This window comes from Schistocerca cancellata, chromosome 9 (assembly GCF_023864275.1).
Source record: "Schistocerca cancellata isolate TAMUIC-IGC-003103 chromosome 9, iqSchCanc2.1, whole genome shotgun sequence".
Lineage (NCBI taxonomy): Eukaryota > Metazoa > Arthropoda > Insecta > Orthoptera > Acrididae > Schistocerca > Schistocerca cancellata.
In genome coordinates this window covers 405,603,366-405,628,743 of record NC_064634.1, presented here as the reverse complement: position 1 = coordinate 405,628,743, position 25,378 = coordinate 405,603,366, and the positions used below count along the sequence as shown (strand labels likewise).

Sequence of the window (25,378 nt, the reverse complement as noted above, 5' to 3'; positions counted from 1 at the left end):
TCCACCAGCAACCACATGAATCGGCAGCTTAAACTAGTGTGAAGGCAAAGTTTCGACGTGTAAACTAAAATTAACTCCAAGTTTTTACCTTTATTATGGACCACAAAATTCCCACGGTTAATTGTTAACATCCACTGTTAGTCATTAAAACTGCAACACTAAGGCAGCGTGTAATATACTTCATGTCGCCGCAAGTTTCACCATATGCTTGGATACGCAAGTAATTAGCCTTTCAGCGCAACCGCACAAAGAAGAGAGAAGCAATGCTATCTACTTTTTTTTCCCCACATTTGTGGTAAGACCTTATGGGACCAAACTGCTTAGGTCATCGGTCCCTAAGCTTACACACTACCTAATCTAAGTTAAACTAACCTACGCTATGGACAACACACACAACCATGCCCGTAGGAGGACTCGAACCTCAGACGCGGGAAGCCGCGTGGACCGTGACAAGACGCCCGAGACCGCGCGGCTACCCCGCGTATCTACGTTCTGTACTTCTGTACTTACCCAGTGGGTTTCTCACCCAGAAATATTATTTGACTGTTGTTTGTCCGTGAGAAGATCGTGGTATACCTCGTGTAATAAGTAGAATTCGCTACCAGTACACGTCGTAGGGGAGCAACGTATCCTACAGAGAATATGGGTTATCATTCCACGATATTGCTGCTCGCATTCGTCGTTGTGCTGCAAATATCATGCGAATATCCACTCAGTGGATTCAGGATGCTACGGTCGCAGGTTCGAATCCTGCCTCGGGCATGAATGTGTGTGATATCCTTAGGTTAGTTAGGTTTAAGTAGTTCTGAGTTCTAGGGGACTGATGACCACAGATGTTAAGTCCCATAGTGCTCAGAGATATTTGATTCAGGATGGGCATACTCAATGGTTTGCCAGATCTCAAAGACAACAAGCAAATAGCGCCCGATATGGCACGCGTTTTGTTCGCTCGGCTGTTTGTGATCAGGGACAACCGATAACTCATGGAACACTACGGACTGTCAGTACGGTATACTATCTGGAGGCTTTACTTGACGCGGCAGCAGTGAGTGGCGCGCCGACGTGCTGTGCCCAAGAACAACGCAGGACACACGAGTTGGCCCATGTCTATCTCCGTACACTGTGGCGATGGACGTGTCTGTGTGGCCATTCCTAGGAGGACGAATGTTACCAGATTGCATTCTTCATGGTTATATAGGCCCACCACTTCAGCTGATAGTATGGCGTGCCCTTGGGTGCACAACACGAGAACTTCTGGTTCGCATAGCCATTAATTTGCGCTGGAGATGTCATATTTATGGCGTGTTAAGACCGTTTGCTGTGTCATATTTTTCAGGTTATCGTGATGTTATCGTTTAACAAGATAATGCAAGACCTCGTGCTCCTCATGGTGGTCTGACCTACTTGCATACAGAGTATGTTCGACTGTTGCCGTGGCGCTGGCCTCAGTGGCCGAGCGGTTCTAGGCGCTTCAGTCTGGAACCGCGCGCCGCTACTGTCGCAGGTTCGAATCCTGCCTCGGGCATGGATGTGTGTGATGTCCTTAGGTTAGGTCGGTTTAAGTAGTTCTAAGTTCTAGGGTACTGATGACCTCAGAAGTTAAGTCCCATAGTGCTCAGAGCCATCTGAACCATTTTTTGTTGCCGTGGCCGACAGCTTCGTTAGGTATCTCACACATGAGAATCATCTGCTCATGGGTTCTCCATAGAGTGGCACAGAACCACACGCCAGTCAATACTACTTTTCAACGTTTGCATAGATTTAATCGTGATGGAATGTGATACCCGTATATTTCATCCAACCTGAGATCAGCTCGATACCCAAATGGGATAATCCGTTGTTGCCACCAAAGTGCGCACCAGTGTCTTAAATTTCGCATCCTATATACCCATAAATCACCTCAGATTTAGTCATTTATTGTTTCTACTAACCTTACACTAGTTAAAATGTAATTATTTGCTACCATTCCTGCTGTCGTCTTTAATGTTAGAGTAGCATATGAATTCTACACAACTTCTACATTCTATTGCATGTTCTTATCGCTGTCTCTCTTATATTCGCCTATGTACTCATAGAAATATATCGAGGATCTCATTAAAGAGCTGCGGGTGCTCCACTTGAAATCTTCAGCTTCTTCCATCGATCTCTAACCGTTATTTAATAGGTAGTCCGTGGCCAACAGAGAAGTAGGGGAATCGAAAAAACAACAATGTACTGTACAGACTTTTAAGTGTCACTTTGCGGAGGTACAGCGCCGCTTGTCGAAAGCAGCCGTTCCGTTAGCCAAGTCGAAGGTTCCAGTGGCACAAGTAGGCTGCTGCTTTCAAACGAAACCCGAGAAGGCGGTACGAAGCTTTTCTCTGGAAGTAAGCGAGGTCGTCGGATTACGCTCTCCATGCTACGTGCTGGAACGACTTTACATTCAGCAGAGGTATCGAGTGTACAGTCTGACCGATTCTAAGTGTCAAAGTGAAACGTGGGCCATTAAATACCCCTCGAAAGACATTACTCTGCAGAATAAATGTACTTTTTGTTTAGGCAGGTAACGTTACAACGTAATACCTGTTGAACACTGAGAATGTGCTAACTGTATTTATTAATATTTATTTATTCCGGCAAAAGTGGGGCCACTAGCAACCCCGCTCACATCTTACCATGCACTTTCCTTATAAACAAAAGAAGATTATGGTCTAACTCTGCTGTAATTTGAAACGGGGTAAACATTCGGTCTGATTTGACCAATAGTATCCGGAGATGTATTAGCGGACATTAAAATGGGGTATATTCACGTTTCTCCTTTATGACACTTTGAACTCTATTGGGGAAACGTTCAGTTAGATATCTGAATATCTGTGGAGAAATGGGAGTCCATTCGTCCTCACTATCCGAAACTAGAAAAGGTAGTGATATTGAATGCTAGGGTGTGGAACCAAAGTCGACGTTTAACTGATCCCAAAGTATTTCATTGTATTCAGATGGGTCCATTTCAGGAATATTATTGTGCACATACCATTTCCTCACAGATGCTACTTTAAGACTCTGTCTTAAAGTAGCATCTGTGAGGAGGAGGAGGAGGAGATTTGCGTTTAACGTCCCGTCGACAACGAGGTCATTAGAGACGGAGCACAAGCCCGAATTATGGAAGGATGGGGAAGGAAATCGGCCGTGCCCTTTCGAAGGAACCATCCGGGCATTTGCCTGAAGTGATCTAGGGAAATCACGGAAAGCCTAAATCAGGATGGCCGGAGGCGGGATTGAACCGTCGTCCTCCCGAATGCGATCTGTGAGGAAATGGTATGTGCACATTGTCATCGAGATACAAACATCCTCTCTGAGTTGTTCCTCTACTATACGCATTACATAATACTGTAAAACGTGCACACATCATTCTACGTACATATACCGGTTTCTTTAGGAGACCAAATCCTAACTACGAGGGACACCCACATACCGCAACACCACCTCCTCCATACTTCACTCTTGACAGTACAGACGACGCCTAGTAACGTTCCCCAGGCTTCCATCATACCCAGGACCTTCTATCGAATTACCACAGGCTACAACTTGATTCAGCATTACAGATCTCTTCTTATGATTCATGCACTGTCTTGGCTTCGCTCTTTATACCACTATAAGCGTCGCTTATCATTGACTATAGATGCGTGTAGCTTATGAGGAGTTGTACCCCACTCTTTTTAACTCCCTATGCAAAGTCATTACTGCTGGTAAGACTCAGGAGTCATCTGACTTTTTACAGCCTTGCCGTGCGGGATAGCAGTGCGGTCTCAGGCGCCTTGGCACAGTTCGTGCAGCTCCCCCCGTCAGAGGTTCGAATCCTCCCTCGGGCATGGGTGTATGTGTTGTCCTTAGCGTAACTTAGATTAAGTAGTGTGTAAGCTTAGGGACCGATGACCTCAGTAGTTTGGTCCCATAGAACTAGCCACAATTTTTCAAATTTTTAGAACCAACCTCCGAAATACTCAGTGACGTACATAAGTACTGCCTGGTCGTAGTTTGGCTGTGGTTGTTCTTTTGCATTTCCGCTTCACAATCACACCACCAACAGTCAGCTTTAGAGGGCCTGACTTGTCCCTGATCAGGTGCCACCCAGTGACTAGTCCACGTCAGAAGTCACTGAGCTATCCTCACCGACACACTCTGACGATGCTGTTTCTCTTCTGACAAGTGAAGATGCTCCGCGTTTATTTATCCTTGGGAGTCTGCCTGACGTTGTCAGTTTCGCGTAACATAAGGGTGTCGTGATGCTCTTCATCAGATAATGTAGATTAGAGGAAATCGGGCGTATTCTATCAAAAGTACTCCCGCGTCATTCGCATGAAGTGATTTAGGAAAATCATTGGAAAGTTCGATCAAGCTGATCAGATTGTGAATCCTGCCGTCCCGACAACGGCTCCAATTTCTTATCATTACGCCCACTTTTCTCGGTAGAAATTTATTGACACTTTGGACAGAACAGTTCAGAAATATTTAACAAAAGTAGCTTTTTTCCCTTTTGTAATTTAAGGCGGACAAACTGATACGTCACCAAATGAACACGTACTTACTGCGGTTGACCCGTCATCAGCGGCACTGCTGAAATTGCTGTAATGCCATAGTCTCGTTCATAGCAGATTTTGGAAATGTTAAGCCTCAAAGAAAACAAAGAGTCACCACTGACTGAATGCGAAATAATATTAAGTGTGTGACCGAGCGCAGCGGTTAGCACACTGGACTCGCATTCGGGAGGACGACAGTTCAATCCCAAGTCCGGCCATCCTGATTTAGGTTTTCCGTGATTTCCCTAAATCGCTCCAGGCAAATTCCGGGATGGTTCCTTTGAAAGGGCACCGCCGACTTCCTTCCCCATCCTTCCCTAATCCGATACTCGGTATTTCGAATTCCTTGTAACAAACATCTAGGAGTGATAGATCACGTGACGTGAAACAACTTTTGGACACAAAACGTTCGCTAACGCTTCCCGGGGATGCTAAACGTCCTTTAGTAAATTGTAAATTTGTGGTAAGTTCTTTGGGACGAAACTGCTGAGGCCGTCGGTCCCTAGGCTTACACACTACTTAATCTAACTTAAACTAACTTACGCTAAGGACAACACACACACCCATGCCCAAGGGAGGACTCGAACCTCCGATAAGGTTGCCGCCCGAAATGTGACAGGGCGCCCTAGACCGCGGGAGACCCCACGCAGCGTCCTTTAGTACTCGCCGCCCTGGGATGAAGAGGTTGCACCGAACTAACGAGGTCTCCTAATCAAGTGTGCCGCGTACTACGTGCCCCATTAAATAGATTGAGTTATTTTCTACAGGAAAACTATATGACTTGGTACCTCTAAGCGGAGAAAGATATTTTACAAACGAATCAGGTCCAGCATTTTTTTACGCCGAGCGGATGACTGGATTATAGACAACGTCCATTGCACAGGCGCGCAACACAGTGCCTACGCCCTGCCACCTATCAGGCGTTGTAGTTCTTGTGGTCTTCAGTCCGAAGACTGGTTTGGTGCAGTTCTCCGGGCTACTCTACCTTGTGCAAGCCTCTTCATCTCCGAATAACTACTGCAAGGTCCATCCATCTGAAGCTGATTACTGTATTCATTTCTTGTTCTCTACGATTCTTAGCCCCCCCCTCCCCACTCCCCCACACACACACTTACCTAAACAAAACTGAGTACTTCGTCATTAGTTGCGCTAGGTACCGATCTAATCTTCAGCATTCTTTTGTAACACCCCAATTCAAAAGTTTCTATTCTCTTCTTGTTTAAATTGTTTATCGTCCAAGTTTCACTTCCATCCATGGCTACTCTCCAGATAAATACCTTCAGAGAAGACTTCCTAACACTTGAATCTACACTCTATCTTAATAAAGTTCTCTTCTTTACAAACGCTTTTCTTGACATTAGCCAGTTTACATTTAATGTCCTCTCTTCTTCGACCATCATCAATTATTTTGCTGCCCGAATAGCATAACTCATTTGCTACTTTAATCGTCTCGTTTCCTAAACTAATTCCCTCAGCATCACTTGTTTTAATTCGACTACACTCCATTATAATTGTTTCGCTTTTGTTGGCGTTCGTCTTATAACCTCCTCTCAAGACATTGCCCATTCTTTCAAGTCATATTGCAGGCCCTTTGCCGTCTCTGACGGAATTACAGTGTCAGTAGCAAACCCCAATGTTTTTATTTCTTCTACTTGAACCTTAGCTTCCACTCCAAATTTTTCTTCCATTTCCTTTAGTACTTGCTCAGTGTACAAATTCAATAACATCGGAGATAGGCTACAACCCTGTTTTACTCGCTTCTCAACCACTGCGTCCCTTCTGTTCCCCCGACTCTAATAAATGCCGTCTGATTTATGTACATTGTAAGTAGATTTTCGAAACCCGTACTTTACCCTGAGGGGATAATCGATACGAAAGACTCCTAATGTCGCCGGGAAGCGTCAGCGCATATTTTGTCTCGAACAAAAGTTGTTAGCCGTTACATGATCTACCATCCTTAGACGTTTGATGCAAAGACTTTGAAAGATGCTAGCTGGACATGATGGTAATGGGGAAGGAAAATGGGGATTATGTATTCTCATGTCACTGTCATCAACTCAATATCCGCAAAACACAGAAAACCAGAGGCTTATAACACAAAACTCCGAACACTGTGACTGTCTGCTGTTTCATAGATGAACTACATATTTTCACAGATGAGCTTTGAAATAATGAGCAAATTTTGTCTCATTACTTCTAACGAAGGACAAATAGATCACCTTTATCTTTGGAGTTCTCCTCAGTGACTTATAAGGTGCTTGTTCGCCCGATTCTTGATTATTATTCGTCTATCAGGTAGGACTGATAGAGACAGAAGATTCAACGAAGAGCGGCGCGTTTCGTCACGGAATAGTTTAGCTGGCGAGACAGCGTTACGGAGATGCTAACGAATTCCACTGGTAGAGGTTACAAGAGAGGCGTTGTGCATCACCGAGAAATTTACTATTGAAATTTTGGGACAGCATTTTTCAGGATGATTCGGTCAACAGATTACTTCCCTCCACGTACATCTAGCGTATTGACCACGAGGACAAAATACGAGAAATTGGAGCCAATACAGAGGCTTAACGATAATCATTCTTCCCACGCACTATTTGGAACAGGGTTGGAAGGATCAGATAGTGGTACTGAAAGTACCCACCGCCACACACCGTTAGGTGGCTTTCGGAGTATGATGTAGATGTAGATGTAGATTATACTGCCGTTTTTGGTTTTAAGGAACTAAGTACTGAACGATCTAACCGATAGAGAGCTTTGTTGTTATCTCATGTGATAACATTGTAGCTGCCAAAGAAGAGTAATACAAAAAAAGATCCACACGAGCTTACATGTGAAGTGCATATCTCTTGTAACTAGTCTTTATATGGAACAGGGAACCATTATTTAGAAATACGAAATGTTCAAATTGGTAGGGGAAACTGCTGTATCTTGTGAAGCCTTCCAGACTTTCACACATAGCCAACTCTGTAACAGAAGTTTAATGTGTGTTCTTGTTCTATTTTCAAATGATGGTGTTTAATTTTTGTGTACTATATTCTTTTCTGGAATTAAAAAATTTCTCCGGTAAAGTAAGATTTAATTAAATGTGAAAAAGTGTTCCAAGACACAATATGGTCATGCACATGGAAACTGATAGCACATTGAAATTTAAAAATATTACAATGGATTTTGTCAACACTGTGTTTAATATTTCATCTGTTACATCATTAGTCTACTACATTCGAATAATCTGCAAGTGAAAACAATTTAGGTTCATTCATAAACCAAAGAAAACATTATGACCACCACCCACCGCGACGTTGGATGGCGTTGCGGCCAGGTGACGCGGTAGCAAAAATACGAGGGCTATTCGGAAAGTAAGGAACGATAGGTCGCAAACTGGAAACCACAGTGAAAATCAAAACTGTTTCATTTGCAACAGTTAGCTACAACTTCCAACTACTTATCTCCATAGTCGCCGATCCGACTTAGACGTTCGTCGTAGCGTTGTACCAACTTTTCAGTACCCTCGTTATAGCAGGCAGCCGCCAGTGCTTTCCGCCAATTCTCTACACTGGCCTACAGCTCATTGTCTGTGCCAAAATGTTGTCTTCATAGCCAGCGGTTCATGTGAGCAGAGATAAAACTCGGAGGGAGACAATTACGGGCTGTATTGTGGGTAACCAAACATTTCCAATTGAAAACGATGCAGTAGAATCTTCATTGGCCCTGCAGAATGCGGCTGAGAATTGTCTTGAAGAAGAAAGCGCACGACAGTTATGTAATGTTGGCTGCATAGCTTCAGGTGAAATTTCTCACCAGGCCCTCGTAATTTGCTGGAGACACTATTGTTCTAGGACCGAGCGGGATGGCGCAGTGGTTAGACACTGGACTCGCATTCGGGAGGACGACGATTCAATCCTGCGTCCGGCCATCCTGATTTAGGTTTTCCGTGATTTCCCTAAATCACTGCAGGCAAATTCCGGGATGGTTCCTCTGAAAGGGCACGGCCGACTTCCTTCCCAATCCTTCCCTAATCCGATGAGACCGATGACCACGCTGTCTGGTCTCCTTCCCCAAACCAACCAACCAACTATTGTTCTAGGTATGTTTATGTGCTCCCTGTGTGCTCAGAACTAAAAAGAACGACGTAATGCGATCGACAGGCCTACCAGAGACAGCACCCAACACACCTGTGCAAAACTTCATCCGACTTTCAATGTGGTTTCCATCTCGCGACCGATCGTCCCTTACTTTCTGAATAACCCTCGTATGTAAGCTGAATGGACACGGATGGGCGACCACCATAGCGTAGATATGGCCTGCAAATGGGGAAATCCTTGAGATAAGCGACTCTGACAAAGGCAGATTATTATTACGCGGAGCCTGTGAAAAAATATCTCGAAAACGGCGAAGCTGGTCGAATGCTCACTTGCTAATGTCGCGAGCATCTACGGAAAGGTAGGACAGTAAAACTACCAAAAGCCGCTAAATAGTTGGACGTCCACTACTCTTCACAGAAATTGGAGTTCGGGGTTTGTCTGCTCTGTAAAGAAGGACAAATGTTTATCTGTGGCACCTCTGCCGATAGAGCACAGTGCTTGCGCACCCACAGGTGTACCGGAGCACACCATTCATCGTACAATGTTGAACATGGGGCTCCACAGCAGATCACCCTCATGTGTTCACATGTCGACCCATCGACATCGTCAATGACGATTGCAGTGGGCACGGGACATCGGGATTCGACCGTCGATCGGCAGAATCGCGTCGGCTCTTCGGGCGAATCACATTTTTTCTACACTAGGCCGCCGGTCGTCTCCACAAACGCCGTCATCGAGGTGAACGGCGGCTCAAACCATGCAGCGCGCTAAGGACGCAGGCTAATGGTAGCAGTATTATGTTATAGGGGACATTCTCCTGCGCTTACATGAGACCTGTGGTACCAATCGAGGACACGCTGACAGCGGCGAATCACCGGCATCAAGCTGGATGTCTTTCCCGACGGTGATGTCATCTTTCAGCAGTATAATGGTCCGTGTTTCGGAACCAGAGCCGTGCTACAGTGGTTTAAAGAGCATTATAGTGAACTTACTTTGATGTCTTGGAGACGAGATTCGCCGGCCTGATGTACGAGGGCTGTTCAGAAAGTAAGCTCCGATTGATCGCGAAATGGGAACCACAGTGAAAATTAGAAATGTTTTATTTTTAACAGTTAGCTACACCATCCAGCTACTTCTCTACGTAGTTGCCGTTCTGACTAAGACATTTGTCGTAGCGTTGTACCAACTTTCCAATACCCTCATCATAAAAGACAGCCGCCAGTGCTTTCCTCCAATTCTCTACGCTGGCCTACAGCTCGTTTTCTGTGCCAAAATGTTGTATTCATAGCCAGCGGTTCATGTGAGCAGAAATGAAACGCAGGGGAAGTCAATTACGGGCTGTATTGTGGGTAGTCAAACATTTCCAATTGAAAACGATGCAGAAGCATCTTCATTGCCCCTTCAGAATGCGGCTGAGAATATTGCCTTGTAGAAGAAACTGCACGACAGTTATGTAATGTTGGCTGTATAGCTTCAGGCGAAATTTCTCACCAGGTCCTCGTACTTGGCGGGAGACACTATTCTCTAGACAACTTTACGCGATCCCTGTGAGCTCAGAAATGAGAGGAGTGACGTGATGCTATCTAGGGTCATACTAGAGACACTGCCCAACACATCTGTGCAAAGCTTTATCGGATTATCATAGTCGTTTCCATTTCGCGATCAATCGGAGCTTACTTTCTGAACAGCCCTCGTAAATCCTATGTAAACCACTAGCTCGCTATCGGGCGCCATAACCAAGTACACAAATCAGCGGTCCGTTATTTACGTAAATTATGTGACCTGTGCGTAGACATCCACTGCCACATACCTCCGTAAACCTACAAAAACTGTCGGATCTCTGATACGCAGAATCAGTGATGTATTTCGTTCCAAAGACGGAGAAACAAGTTATTAAGCAGGTGGTCACAATGTTTTGGGTCATTAGTGTAGAGGTATTACCAGAAACCGGTTAGAAGTTAAATACGTGTTGAAATCGAAAATATTGGAAACCCTCACAAATTTCCATTTCCAGAACAAGTAAAATTGTTTAGACATTACACCTTACATCCTAAAATTGGTCACTAGATTGAAACACCGAGTAGGAAATATAATGCGTCCCTAGGTGTATTTTCCTCAGGGTATAACATTCTCCCTTCCCTCTATTAGTTCTGCGTGGCCTGCGGAACTTTCTTTTCGCAGCACAAAAGCGTCTTGGATAACTCTAGAGACCAAGCCATGGAACTAATTACTGCGCACAGTGTGTTGGTAGACGTCTGGATCAGCCAGGAGGACTGGCACTGTCTACAACGGGGGCTATTGTAATTTAGTCGTTATTTACCAACTCTGCAACCAGCCAGTAACGATACTGATAATCAATAATTACATGAGAGTACTAAACGGATAGAATACATTCTACTCAAAATACAACATTAATACAGTTGTTGTTGTTGTTGTTGTAGTCTTCAGTCCTGAGACTGGTTTGATGCAGCTGTCCATGCTACTCTATCCTGCACCAGCTTCTTCATCTCCCAGTACCTACTGCAACCTACATCCTTCCGAATCTGTTTAGTGTCTTCATCTCTTGGTCTCCCTCTATGATTTTTACCCTCCACGCTGCCCTCCAATACTAAATAGGTGATCCCTTGATGCCTCGGAACATGTCCTACCAACCGATCCCTTCTTCTAGTCAAGTTGTGCCACAAACTTCTCTTCTCCCCAATCCTATTCAATACCTCCTCGTTAGTTATGTGATCTACCCATCTAATCTTCAGCATTCTTCTGTAGCACCACATTTCGAAAGCTTCTATTCTCTTCTTGTCCAAACTATTTATCGTCCACGTTTCACTTCCATACATGGCTACACTCCACACAAATATTTTCAGGAACGGCTTCCTGACATTTAAATCTATACACGATGTTAACAAATTTTTCTTCTTCAGAAACGCTTTCCGTTCCATTGCCAGTCTACATTTTATATCCTCTCTACTTCGACCATCGTCAGTTATTTTGCTACCCAAATAGCAAAACTCCTTTCCTACTTTAAGTGTCTCATTTCCTAATGTAATTCCCTCAACATCACCCGACTTAATTCGACTACATTCCATTGTCCTCGTTTTGCTTTTGTTGGTGTTCATCTTATATCATCCTTTCAAGACACTATCCATTCCGTTCAACTGCTCTGCCAAGTCCTTTGCTGTCTCTGACAGAATTACGATTGTGATGACTGGGTGTTGTGCGATGTCCTTAGGTTAGTTAGGTTTAAGTAGTTCTAAGTTCTAGGGGACTGATGACCGTAGATGTTAAGTCCCATAGTGCTCAGAGCCGTTTGAACCATTTTGAACAGAATTACAATGTCATCGGCGAACCTCAAAGTTTTTATTTCTTCTCCACGGATTTTAATACCTACTCCAAATTTATCTTTTGTTTCCTTCACTGCTTGCTCAATATACAGATTGAATAACATTGGGGAGAGGCTACAACCCTGTCTCACTCCCTTCCCAACCACTGCTTCTCTTTCATGTCCCTCGACTCTTATAACTGCCATCTGCTTTCTGTACAAATTGTAAATAGCCTTTAGCTCCCTATATTTTACTCCTGCCACCTTCAGAATTTGTAAGAGAGTATTCCAGTCAACATTGTCAAAAGCTTTCTCTAAGTCTACAAATGCTAGAAACGTAGGTTTCAAAAATGGTTCAAATGGCTCTGAGCACTATCGGACTCAACTGCTGTGGTCATCAGTCCCCTAGAAGTTAGAACTACTTAAACCTAACTAACCTAAGGACATCACACACATCCATGCCCGAGGCAGGATTCGAACCTGCGACCGTAGCAGTCGCACGGTTCCGGACTGCGTGCCTAGAACCTCGAGACCACCGCGGCCGGAATCATAGGTTTGCCTTTCCTTAATCTAGCTTCTAAGATAAGTCGTAGGGTCAGTATTGCCTCACGTGTTCCAATATTTCTACGGAATCTAAACTGATCTTCCCCGAGGTCGGCTTCTACCAATTTTTCCATTCGTCTGTAAAGAATTTGCGTTAGTATTTTGCATCCGTGACTTATTAAACTGATAGTTCGGTAATTTTCTCATCTGTCAATACCTGCTTTCTTTGGTGTTGGAATTATTATATTGTTCTTGAAGTCTGCGGGTATTTCCCTGTCTCATAATTCAGATCGTAGGGTTTTGTCAGGACTGGGTCTCCTCAGGCCGTGAGTAGTTCTAATGGAATGTTGTCTACTCTCGGGGCCTTGTTTCGACTCAGGTCTTTCAGTGCTCTGCCAAACTCTTCACACAGTATCGTATCTCCCATTTCATCTTCATCTACATCCTCTTCTATTTCCATAATACTGTCCTCAAGTACGTCGCACTTTTATAGACCCTCTATATACTCCTTCCACCTTTCTGCTTTCCCTTCTTTGCTTAGAACTGGGTTTCCATCTGAGCTCTTGATATTCATACAAGTGGTTCTCTTTTCTCCAAAGGTCTCTTTAGTTTTCCTGTAGGAGGGAACTATCTTACCCCTAGTGAGATAAGCCTCTACATCTTTACATTTGTCCTCTAGCCATCCCTGCTTAGCCGTTTTGCACTTCCTGTCGATCTCATTTTTGAGAAGTTTGTACTCCTTGTTGCCTGCTTCATTTACTGCATTTTTATATTTTCTCCTTTTCATCACTTAAATTCAATATTTCTTCTGTTACCTAAGGATTTCTACTAGCCCTCGTCTTTTTACCTACTTGATCCTCTGCTGCCTTCACTACTTCATCTCTCAAAGCTACCCATTCTTCTTCTACTGTATTTCTTTCCCTTTCCCCCATTCCCTTTCTTAACTAAACATTAACACATTACAAGAGTTGTATGTAGTAATGCGTTGATAAGGAAGGGGTCATCTGGAATTTCACGTTGCTGGTGTCGGCATCAGATCTTATCCTTCCCCAGTTCAGTCTAGTCAACCTGTGCAGGTAGTAGCGGAAAATCAGTATTCAGAAACTGTACATACTAATACGAGGGCCGTTTGATAAGTAATGCGACATATTTTTTCTTCTGTCAATTTTGGTTTAAAAAAATTCGGAATTTGTTGTGGAAAATCGTGAATTAGTTGCATGGAAGTAATAAATTAAAACGTTCGTGTTTCATGCGGCAACCTTACTGCATGAGCAGTGAAAATGAAGTAAGCGTTAAACTTTTTTACTTCCATCAGTTTGTGGAGGATGTCAGGGAAGAAAAGTTTCGTAAAGATTTGAAATTATGTGTAAGGTTTGTTGCAAATTACTACGTGCTATCATTCTTATATACTGGATGAAGGTATTCTGGGTATTAACGCGTCTTGTACTACTATTCCCATTCACCCCCAACCCTTTGATATATATGTGGTTCGTACCTCCACAGTGTTTCTTTGCTGACAGTGTATGTTGTGTGTACCAAGTTTGGTTGAAATCTGTCTAGTGGTTTAAGAGGATTAACATCTGAGATGATCAGTCCCCTAGACTTAGAACTACTTAAACCTAACTAACCTAAGGACATGACACACATTCATGCCCGAGGCAGGATTCGAAACTGCGACCGCAGCAGCAGCGCGCTTCCGGACTGAAGCGCCTAGAACCGCTTGGCCACGGCGGCCGGCGTTCAGAAGAGATACGCAACATACATATGTACATATCTATAGACACATGTACATGCATTATGGGAAAAAAATTTGAGATGGAGATGACATATAGTAAAATGTTTTAGATGAAAGATGTAGGTGGTAATGAGGGTGACGCATTGCCACTAATGGTCGTGACCTTGAAAGTGATTTTGAAGGTGATTTGAAGGTTAAAGTGATTTATTTAAATGGATACCCTAATGTTTGATTCAATATTTGAGAAGATCGGCGATTTTCACATCTAAAATAATAAATTATTCAAGGTCATGGCTAGTTCAATGAAGGGCAAATAAGCAAATATGTTTTATTTCTACTAGGGATTAACTTAGAAGATAGAAGGTATACAGCAAAATGCAATGTTAGATACAAATTAGAAGGGGCATCCCAGCGAATGAGAGTCGAGGGGACTCATTCAGCGACTTCTAACTTAATGATCTGGCTCGGATACACTGTGCGTATTTATTGTTAACTCGTTAATTACTGGTAATGATACGTGACTCCTTATGCCCCTTCCAATCTGCATCTAACATTGTATTTCGCTGTGTCCCTCTATTCTAAATTAATCCATAGTAGGACTAAAAACATATTTACATATTCGACCTTGATTGAACCTTGCCATGATGTTGAATAATGTATCATTTTATGCGTGAAATTTGCCGCTCTTTCCGAATCTTAAATCAAGTTTTAGACTTCGCATTAAAAAATCACTTTCACCTCGAAGTCACCTTGAAAATTACGTTCAAGTTCATGGCCATTAGCAGCAACGCGTGACCTTCTTTTCCACCTACAATTTTTATCTAGAACATTTTGCTGTATCTCATCCCCATTTTGTAGAGCAGGTGGATGTTATATGAAGTGCGTAACTGAGAAACGTGCTTTTCTGTGTTTTATAATCCTTTGACCTGGTTAATTTATTCAATTAGATTAGATTTACTTTCACTCCAATTGATCCGTAGTGAGGAGGTCCTCCATGCTCCATGATGTGAAACATGTCAGAAAAACAACAACGCATGACAAATATTTACAACTAAAACAAATAAGCTAATGTACCATTCGACAGGTCCCAAGTGGAATTATCATCATTTTTTAATGAACACTGTATGAAAGAGTCATTTTACAAATACTAATGAACTGAATTTAAAATTAAAAAGTTTTTTAATTTATTTATAAGGTAATTAACTTGTAATACGACTACTATAATACTTATTTACAATCAACACATTACTGCACTGAAATGGTGCTGAAGTTAGATTGTAGTTACACACACACACACACACACACACATTTACAATGAACACTTTACTGCACTGAAATTGTGCAGAAGTTATATATATATATATATATATATATATATATATATATATATATATATATATATATATATATCAGTTGCTTTTACTGAGAAATTCATCAATGGAGTAGAAGGAGTTGGCCACCAATAAATCCTTTAGGCTTCTCTTAAACTGAATTTCATTGGTTGTTAAGCCTTTTATGGCTGCTGGCAAGTTATTGAAAATGTGTGTTCCTGAATAATGCACACCTTTTTGTACAAGACTAAGTGAGTTTAAATCCTTGTGAAGATTATTCTTATTTCTAGTATTGATTCCATGAATTGAGCTGTTGGTTTGAAAAAGTGATATGTTTTTAATGACAAATTTCACTAAGGAATAAATATATTGGGAAGCTGTAGTTAGTATCCCTAGTTCCCTAAACATGCTTCTGCAGGATGTTCTTGAGTTCTCACCACATATAACTCTTACTACACGTTTTTGTGCCCGGAAACTTTAGCTTGGCTTGATGAATTACCCCAAAAAAATAATCCCATATGACATTATGGAATGAAAGTAAGCATAGTATGCCAGCTTTTTCATTTTTATATCCCCTATGTCTGACATAAGCTATGCAAATGTGTTCGTTTAGTCATCTCTCAACTTTGACACCACAGACTTCACAGCAGTGTTATGTTAAGCCTGAAGTGGAGACAAAGGAGATCCGGTGCCCTACTGTGTGCTTGTCACGTTGCAGGTGGTGGTGTGGGTGGCTCTGGCGCTAGCTGCCAGGGCGCGCGCCGGCGGCGTCACCTACGTGTCGGCCCCGCAGCCGGCGCCGGCAGCCGCGCCCCAGCAGTACCAGGTACCGGCGGCCGTAAAGTTTCTAACCAGCGTTCTGTAAACCGTGAACTCACTTCCAACGTCCCACTCCAATGCAAAAGAATTAAAATTCAGGCAGAAGAAGTAAAACGTTTGAGATTTGGTGATGATATTGTTGAGAGGCACCCACATGCCTTGCTCATACTGTGGCATCAAGCAGTCAGGCCTGCAAGATGAGTGGTCTGCCAAGCGAGTGGATTCATTCTTATTTATCAAGTAAAATGAGCTCCAGTACTCAGAATTAAGCTACAAATCATTCTCATGTTTGAATATTATGCAACGGAAACGTATAACGCACATCTATTAGTAATTTACAAAACTCTGACTGTTCACTACGCACTGGCAATACCACATTTTCTTTCTTACCCAACGGCTTTGATCAACACGTGGCCATCGCACTGAATATGAATGGCGCACACATTATAAATTCTGGATATCATGACAACATACTGTTCGAAGGAAAAGGCCACCAATCTTTTTCTTTTCACTATCTTTTTCATTCCGATAAATTCTATAACTTAAACACACCATTACATTTTCCACAACAATTACGCACGAGAAACTCCGCCCAGTGGTCATGGCTTTACATTGGTCTCGTAATTATCTAACACTACAGTGCACTTTCTGGATAGGATGGTGGATCTTTTGCTATATCTCACACTTCGAATCTCACACCCATCATCACGAAAATTTCCTCCAGACCGAGAGGTACAAAAGGAACGTGCATAACCCACTGCCTCTGTACCTATCTTGCTCCTCTCCCATGCAAACCACACGTACTTAAATTACATGAAATACACCACACTGGCAACATGGAATACAACACAAGGAATAGTCACAACGTTATAATCACATCGCTTTCAGCTTTTCCACTTCAATTAGTGTTCATCCCAGTTTCACACGACACTGCCCCACTTCGTGGCTTTTCTTTCCTACTATGAACTGTGGAGGATATATGCACGTCTTCCTGTGCAATGCAAGCCAAGTGGCGTTGCTGGATAGACGGCTGACTCACCTTGTTTCACTCTCAGAGTATTATAGTTTGAATCCAGCGTCACACGGAAACATAACACGCAAAGTAATATTAAGAACATATTCGTCACATACGCGAGTCCTCAACTGATACCATGGATTTTTTATTTATTTATTTATTTATTTATTTATTGTTCCATGAGACCAAATTAAGGAGAAGTCTCCATGGTCATGGAATGAGTCAATACATGAAATTATAACACGATATTAGAAACAGATAAAATGAAATATAAAAAAAACATATTCAGGTGACAAGTAGTAAGTTTAAATGAAGAAAATCAACAATGTAACACTGGAATTTGCTTAATTTTTTAGCTCTTCCAGGAGCTCCTCGACAGAATAGAAGGAGTGAGCCATGAGGAAACTCTTCAGTCCAGACTTAAAAGAGTTTGGGCTACTGCTAAGATTTTTGAGTTCTTGTGGTAGCTTATTGAAAATGGATGCAGCAGAATACTGCACTCCTTTCTGCACAAGAGTCAAGGAAGTGCATTCTACATGCAGATTTGATTTCTGCCTAGTATTAACTGAGTGAAAGCTGCTAACTCTTGGGAATAGGCTAATATTGCTAACAACAAACGACATTAAAGGAAATATATACTGTGAGGGCAATGTCAGAATTCCCAGATTTTTGAATAGGGGTCGACAAGAAGTTCTCGAACTTACACCACATATAGCTCGAACAGCCCGTTTTTGAGCCAAAAATACCCTTTTTGAATCGGAAGAATTACCCCAAAAAATAATACCATATGACATAAGCGTATGAAAATATGCGAGGTAGACTACTTTTCGTGTTGAAGTGTCACTTATTTCAGATACTGTTCTAATGGTAAATAAAGCAGCATTTAGCTTCTGAACAAGATCCTGGACATGGGCTTTCCACAACAGCTTACTATCTATCCGGACGTCTAGGAATTTGAACTGTTCCGTCTCGCTTATAATATGCCCATTCTGTCTGATCAAAATATCGGTTCTTGTTGAATTGTGAGTTAGAAACTGTAAAAACTGAGTCTTACTGTGATTTAGCATCAAATTATTTTCCACAAGCCACGAATTTATTTCATGAACTACATTATTTGTTACTGTTTCAATATTACACACAAGATCCTTCACTATCAAGCTGGTGTCATCAGCAAACAGAAATATTTTTGAATCACCTGTAATACTAGAAGGCATATCATTTATATAAATAAGAAACAGCAGTGGCCCCAGCACCGACCCTTGGGGAACGCCCCACTTAACAGTGCCCCATTGGGACTGAACATCACTACCACTCTCAATATTGCGGAGAATTAGCCTCTGCTTTCTGTTCTTAAAGTAAGAGGCGAACCAATTGTAAACTACTCCCCTTACTCCATAATGGTCCAACTTCTGCAGTAATATTTTGTGGTCAACACAGTCAAAAGCCTTCGTTAAATCAAAGAAAACACCCAACGTTCGCAACCTTTTATTTAATCCGTCCAAAACCTCACAGAGAAAAGAGAATATAGCATTTTCAGTTGTTAAACCATTTCTAAAACCAAACTGAACATTTGACAGCAAATTATGTGAATTTAAATGCTCCAGTAACCTTGTATATACAACCTTCTCGATAACTTTAGCAAACACCGATGGTATAGAAATAGGTCTAAAATTGTCAACATTATCAATGTCTCCCTTTTTATAAAGTGGCTTCACTACCGAGTACTTTAATCGGTCAGGAAACCGACCACTCCTAAAGGAAAAGTTACAGATATGGCTGAGAACTGGGCTAACATACATAGAACAATACTTCAGTATTCTGCTAGATACCCCGTCATATGCATGAGAGTTCTTGGTCTTTAGTGATTTAATTATTAACTCAATCTCCCTTTTGTCAGTATCATGGAGGAGCATTTCAGGTAACAGTCTCGGAACACTTTTTTATAAGAGCGCTATATGATTCCCTGTTGGGACTAGGTTTCTATTTAGTTCACCTGCTATATTCAGAAAGTGATTATTAAATACTGTACATATATGCGACTTATCAGTAACACGGACATTCCCACTACGCACTGATTCTATATCCTCGACCTGTCTCTGCAGACCAGCAACTTCCTTTACGACTGACCATATGGTTTTAATTTTATCCTGAGACTTAGCTATTCTATCTGCATACCACATACTTTTTGCCTTCCTAATAACATTTTTAAGCACCTTACAATACTGTTTGTAATGGGCTGCTGCATTTAGATTTTGACTGTTTCTAACGTTTTGATATAATTGCCACTTTGTTCTACAAGATATTCTTATCCCTCTAGTCAGCCACCCAGGCTGCCTGTTTGTGCTAGTACCCTGTTTTAAACGTTCTAACGGAAAGCAACTTTCAAAGAGCACGAGAAAAGTCTTGAGAAAAGCATTATATTTATCGTCTACTGTATCAGTGCTATAAACATCTTGCCACTCTTGTTTCTTTATAAGGTTTACAAATATCTCTACAGCAACTGGATCAGCTTTCCTGAACAGCTGATGACTATATTTAACACGTGTTGCAGCATAAAAATCTTTTAAAGTTAAAATTTGCGCATCATGATCTGAAAGGCCATTCACCTTTTTGCTAACAGAATGCCCTTCTAGTAATGAGGAATGAACAAAAATGTTGTCTATGGTTGTTCTACTGTTCCCTTGCACTCTCGTTGGAAAGAATACGGTTTGCATAAGATTATATGAATTAAAGAGGTCTACCAGCATCCTCTTCCTTGCACAATCACTTATACAATTAATATTGAAGTCACCACATATAACAAACTTTTTGTATTTCCTATAAAGTGAACCAAGAACCTCCTATAGCTTTAGCAAAGATGTTGTGAAATCGGAGTCTGGGGATCTATAAATAACAACAGTTACAAGTTTAGCTCCGTTAAATTTAACCACACCTGCACAACATTCAAACACCTTTTCAGTGCAGTACTTTGAAACATCAGTTGACTCAAATGCGATGCCATTTTTCACATACATGGCTACTCCCCTACACGGCAAAGAGCTCCTCGAAAATCAGCCAGCCAACCTGTATCCTGGTAAAGGAAGCCTCTGAATTATCTCCTTATTTAAGAAGTGTTCAGATATACCAATAATTTCAGAATCAACATCTATAAGCAGTTCACTAACTTTATCTCTAATACCTTGTATATTTTGATGAAATATACTAATTCCCTCATTACTCGGATACCTAAGCTTTGTCAAAAGTGATTCCCTTGTTAGAGAGACTTCCCTTAAGCAGGAATACCTATCAGCTGACTTCAATCTAAAAAAGGTGCAGCTCTAACACCCACTACTGCAGGAATTTTCCCATGAGTGATCCCACCAACCCCACCTATGCTGTCACCTATAAGCTTTGCCAACCTCCCCTTCCCATACCTGTTGAGGTGCAGGCCGTGTCTAGTATGTCTCTTTCTCCTTTGTCTCATACACAGATTGAGACTCACACAGTACTCACCACGTGGAAGTACTCGTATCTAATTTCAAGTCCTGCACTCGCTATTTCTTAAATATTTCCAACTTATAGTACACACGCCAGTAATTCAGCTTAACTTAAGCACTCGGAAGTATTTCAACTTATTGCTACACATGGTTTCATTGTGACCGTTGGTCACTTCGAAGATTACTACGATCCCCTTAATATTACCTGCCTGACATTTAATTCTCCCCACAAAAGTTCCTGAAATAGAGAAATTATTATTCCACATGCATACCATTCTCTACACTCTTTTGTCTTTACGGAGCACACCTAAGACAGGTCTTACCAACACAAGATCCACCGCCAGAATGCTGAAAACATGGCCGTTCTTCAGGTCAGCTCGCACCTCCATCAAGGTGGGGGAGCACCTTGCTACCGTATTGGTCAGCCACATTTCAGGCGCTCAAAGCTCAGATAAATTTCATCTCTTTGGTTCCACCAAAGGTGACCAAAGGACCGTCTCAAAGATGATCATATATTGCACATTCAGTATCTGCGGTTAGCAGACTACCATACATTCATTCATATCACAGATCTCACCAAACTGGATGTAGGGATTTATTTTGTGGGAGTGCACATGTGATCAATTAAATAAATAAATTGTCCTTCTTTCCGACACTGGAATCCGGCTTCAGTGTATTAAGTGAAATTGAGTTATTATTACAAAAAATTTACTGTTCTGACAAGAATAACGAAGAATGTTGTACCTATTTTCAATGTCGGGCGGTACTGTACCCTTTCATTGTAATTCTGTATATATGGTGTCTCTTCGTTCGGACATGTGGGATAGAACAGACACCATTCTCATCACGCAGACACCATGAATAAAGACACAATGGAATTAAATACATTAGCTGCCAGTGGGCATTGATCTAGATCAATGGAGAAAGGGTTCCGGCACAAATTTACGCCTGTCCCCATTGGTGTAAACCAATGCCCTCTTATAACGTCGCGAGCCAAACCGCGATAACTTTATTGTAGTAAGTTAATTCTCAGAACAGCCTGTAGCATTGGAGCCATTGGCTATGAAAGAGACAGCCAGTTGTGTCTTAGCAATGACTTATTTGCACCTGTCGCTATGCAAGCTGTGGGAAGCGGTATCTGTGTCACTTTGAGCGACTGAATATTCAAACCCTTAAGAATCTAAATAAACTATATTAAATATTATTTAATATTGTTTAAAGTCGATACACTGCCTTTTGTTATTCAAGAGAATATGGTATAAAGATTTCAGTCTTCTATCTGTCGTAGCTTCGGAGTTAGAGAAATTACCTAAAACAGCCCAAACCAACACTTAGACTAAAATCCTTAGTTAGGAATAATAACAGTTTGTCTTTTAGTATCACTTGAAATAATTACTGGATTTCACAAAATGTTGCGTCAATTAATTATTTAATTAATATCTATTTGTTTTGTTGAAACTTCCTGGCAGATTAATCTGCCAGGAAGTTTCATATCAGCGCACACTTCGCTGCAGAGTGAAAATCTTTTTTTTTTTGTTTTGTTGTTGTGGAATAAATGAGAATGAGTGAGAGTGTGTAAGTGGGACATACGTAGAAATTCAATATTGTATATTGTACCACATTATGTAACTGTGTAGTGGGAAAGTTGTGTTTTCCCCTCATTGCTGATTACGTATGTCTAAGAGTACTTGCTTTTGTAAGAAGGCAGCCAGAATAGCCGTTTACAGAGTAATAGTTTTCTAAATAAATCCCCAGATTAGTTTTCCTATGGTTTGGTTTTGTTAAACATTATATTAATATTTGCATATTGAAACGACGTAAATGCGACTGGGAATAGTGATTGGCGTAGGACAGTTTTGCCGCGAGAATGATCTCGAACGATTGTTCTGATTGGCTGGTCATTTTGATCAACCAATCAGAGTTTAGCAGTTCCCGCGCACTGCCAGGTAGTTATAGCCTGTGAAAGGAGCAGCAAGGAGGAGTCGCTGGGTAGCTATTGAACGTGCAGGTCATGTTTAACGTGTCCGTCTGCATAATGTGTAAAATGTAGAAGTCATTGGTATTTCGCTTCCAGATTGTGTTGCCGTAGAAGCAGTTGCATTTACGGACAGTTTCGTGAAGTTCGAAGTTCTAGAAGTGCTTTGTTGGAAAGATAAAGGCGTGTGAACTTTCGGCCTTAGTAAAATTCTGTGTGGCATGTTTTGTATCCATATATGGAATATTTGGAAAGCAATTTCTTTAATAGAAATCCACTGTAAAGGACTGAATCTGAAACTCAGATATAGTAGCGGAGTATTGACTGTGAAATCGCGTAATTCTTCGGGTTGGACTTAAGTACATTTCTGGTTGCCTTGCGTGTGTTCTCGGTTGTATCAACCGTGAACTGAGGACAGTGATGTTCTTCGCTAATTACATGTGGGCTGACGGCAGGTTTTTTTTTTCTCTTAACTGGAATTGAATAAAAGACTCGTTTCAGACTTTTGAAATTTTACTGAGAGAACGAAGCAACCACTTTCCGCCCGAAAAGTATTATAAGAATTTACAGGATAGCTTGCTACTAGAGTTTACGCGGACTTTGCAACGTAAGTATTGCCGGCGTTTTCTTCAAAGTTGCTTTTACGTCGTCAGCGCATTACATACGTATGCAAGGAACGGGCTGGTGATCTGCCGCCGTACGTATGTGGTGGAACTTTTGTCGTGATCAGTACCACGAAAGATAGTGTCATTCAGTACGAAAATAAAACCTGCCCCGCCGCAGACTGACAGCTAATATCTTTAATTCCTTCATACATTGTACTTCTATCAGTGACAGCAAAGAACTTGGAAGATATGTCGAATGGAAGGAATAGTGTCTTCATAGAGGGTATAAGATGAACCTCAACAGAAGTAAAGGCAGGATAATAGAGGGTAACAAAATTATGTCAAGTGATACTGAGGGAATTACACTAAGGTGGCAAAAGCCATGGCTTACCAATATGCACATATCCAGATGGCAGTATCATCGCGTACGCAAGGTATAAAAAAACAGTACATTGGCAGAACTGTCATTTGTACTCAGGTGATTCGCGCGAAAAGATTTCCGGGATGGTTATGGCCTCACGACAAGAATGAACACACTTTGAACGCGGGATGGTAGTTGCAATAGATGCATCGGACATTCCATTTCCGAGATCGTTAGGGAATTCGGGTATTCCAAGACCCACTCTTTCAAGAGTGTGCCGAGAACACCAAATTTCAGGCATTACTTCTCAATCCTGACAACACAGTGGCCGACGGAATTCATTTAAGGACCGAAAGCTGCGGCGTTTGCGAACAGTTGTCAGTGCTAAAAGACAAGAAACACTGCATGAAACGACCGCGGGAATCATTATGGGCCGTACGTTGGAACTATCCGTTAGGACAGTGCGGCAGTATTTGGCGTTAATGGGCTACAGCTGGAGACGACCGATCCGAATGCCTTTGCTAGCAGCGCGACATCGTCCGTAGCGCGTCTCCTAAGCTCGTAACCGTTTCGGTTAGTCAGATGACTCACAACTTCAGTTCGTAAGAGCTGATGGCAGGATTTGAGTATGGGGCAGACGCCAGGAAGTCATGCACCAAAGTCGTCAACAGGGCCCTGTACAAGATGGTGGTCGCTCTATAATGCTGAGGTCTGTGTCTACATGGAATGCACTGTGTCCTGTGGTCTAATTGAACCGATCATTGACTACAAACAGTGATGTTCAGCTACTTCAAGATCTTTTTCAGCCATTCATGGACATATTGTTCCAAAACAACGATCAAATCCTTATGGGAGACAATGCACCATGTCACCGGGCCACAATTGTTCGCGAACGGTTTGAAGAACGTTTTGGACAGTTCGAACGACTGATTTGGCCAGCCAGATAACCTGACATGAATCCCATCGAACACGTGTCGGAAGTAATGGAAAGGTCAGTTCGTCCATAAAATCCTGCTCAGACAGCACTTTCGCAACAGAGATGGCATGGTTCAATATATCTGCGCAGGACTTCCAGTGACTTGAGTCCATGCCACGTCGAGTTGCTGAATTATACCACGCAATTGTAAGTCTGACACGATATTAGGATGTATCCAATGGCTTTTGTCATCTCACTACACAGAGCAGGCGGCTACACGGGTAGAATGGGTTGTGTGACATGGACTGGGCGGTTTTTTAGATTAGATGGCCTCGGGCAAGTACAGAAAGGCAACAGCCTCAAACGGTTCGGGGCAAAGTCATCACATGCGAAGACCAGGCAGCAATCGGTATTGTAATTGTAAACTGTCGAAGCTGCATGGGTAAAGTACCGGAACTTCAAGCGCTGATAGAAAGCACCGAAGCTGAAATCGTTATAGGTACGGAAAGCTGGCTGAAGCCAGAGATAAATTCTGCCGAAATTTTTACAAAGGCACAGACGGTGTTTAGAAAGGACAGATTGCATGCAACCGGTGGTGGTGTATTTGTCGCTGTTAGTAGTAGTTTATACTGTCGTGAAATACAA

The 25,378-nt window shown here is 42.0% G+C and overlaps 1 protein-coding gene across 1 annotated transcript in view; it reads left to right on the top strand.

Annotated features, from left to right (window-relative positions):
• LOC126100564 (uncharacterized) overlaps positions 1 to 25,378 on the top strand; it is an 89,583-nt gene that overhangs the window by 14,042 nt on the left and 50,163 nt on the right. The window contains exon 2 of the mRNA XM_049911181.1: positions 16,285 to 16,392. Coding sequence (XP_049767138.1) covers positions 16,285 to 16,392 — 108 coding nt within the window. The remainder of the gene's footprint in view (positions 1 to 16,284; positions 16,393 to 25,378) is intronic.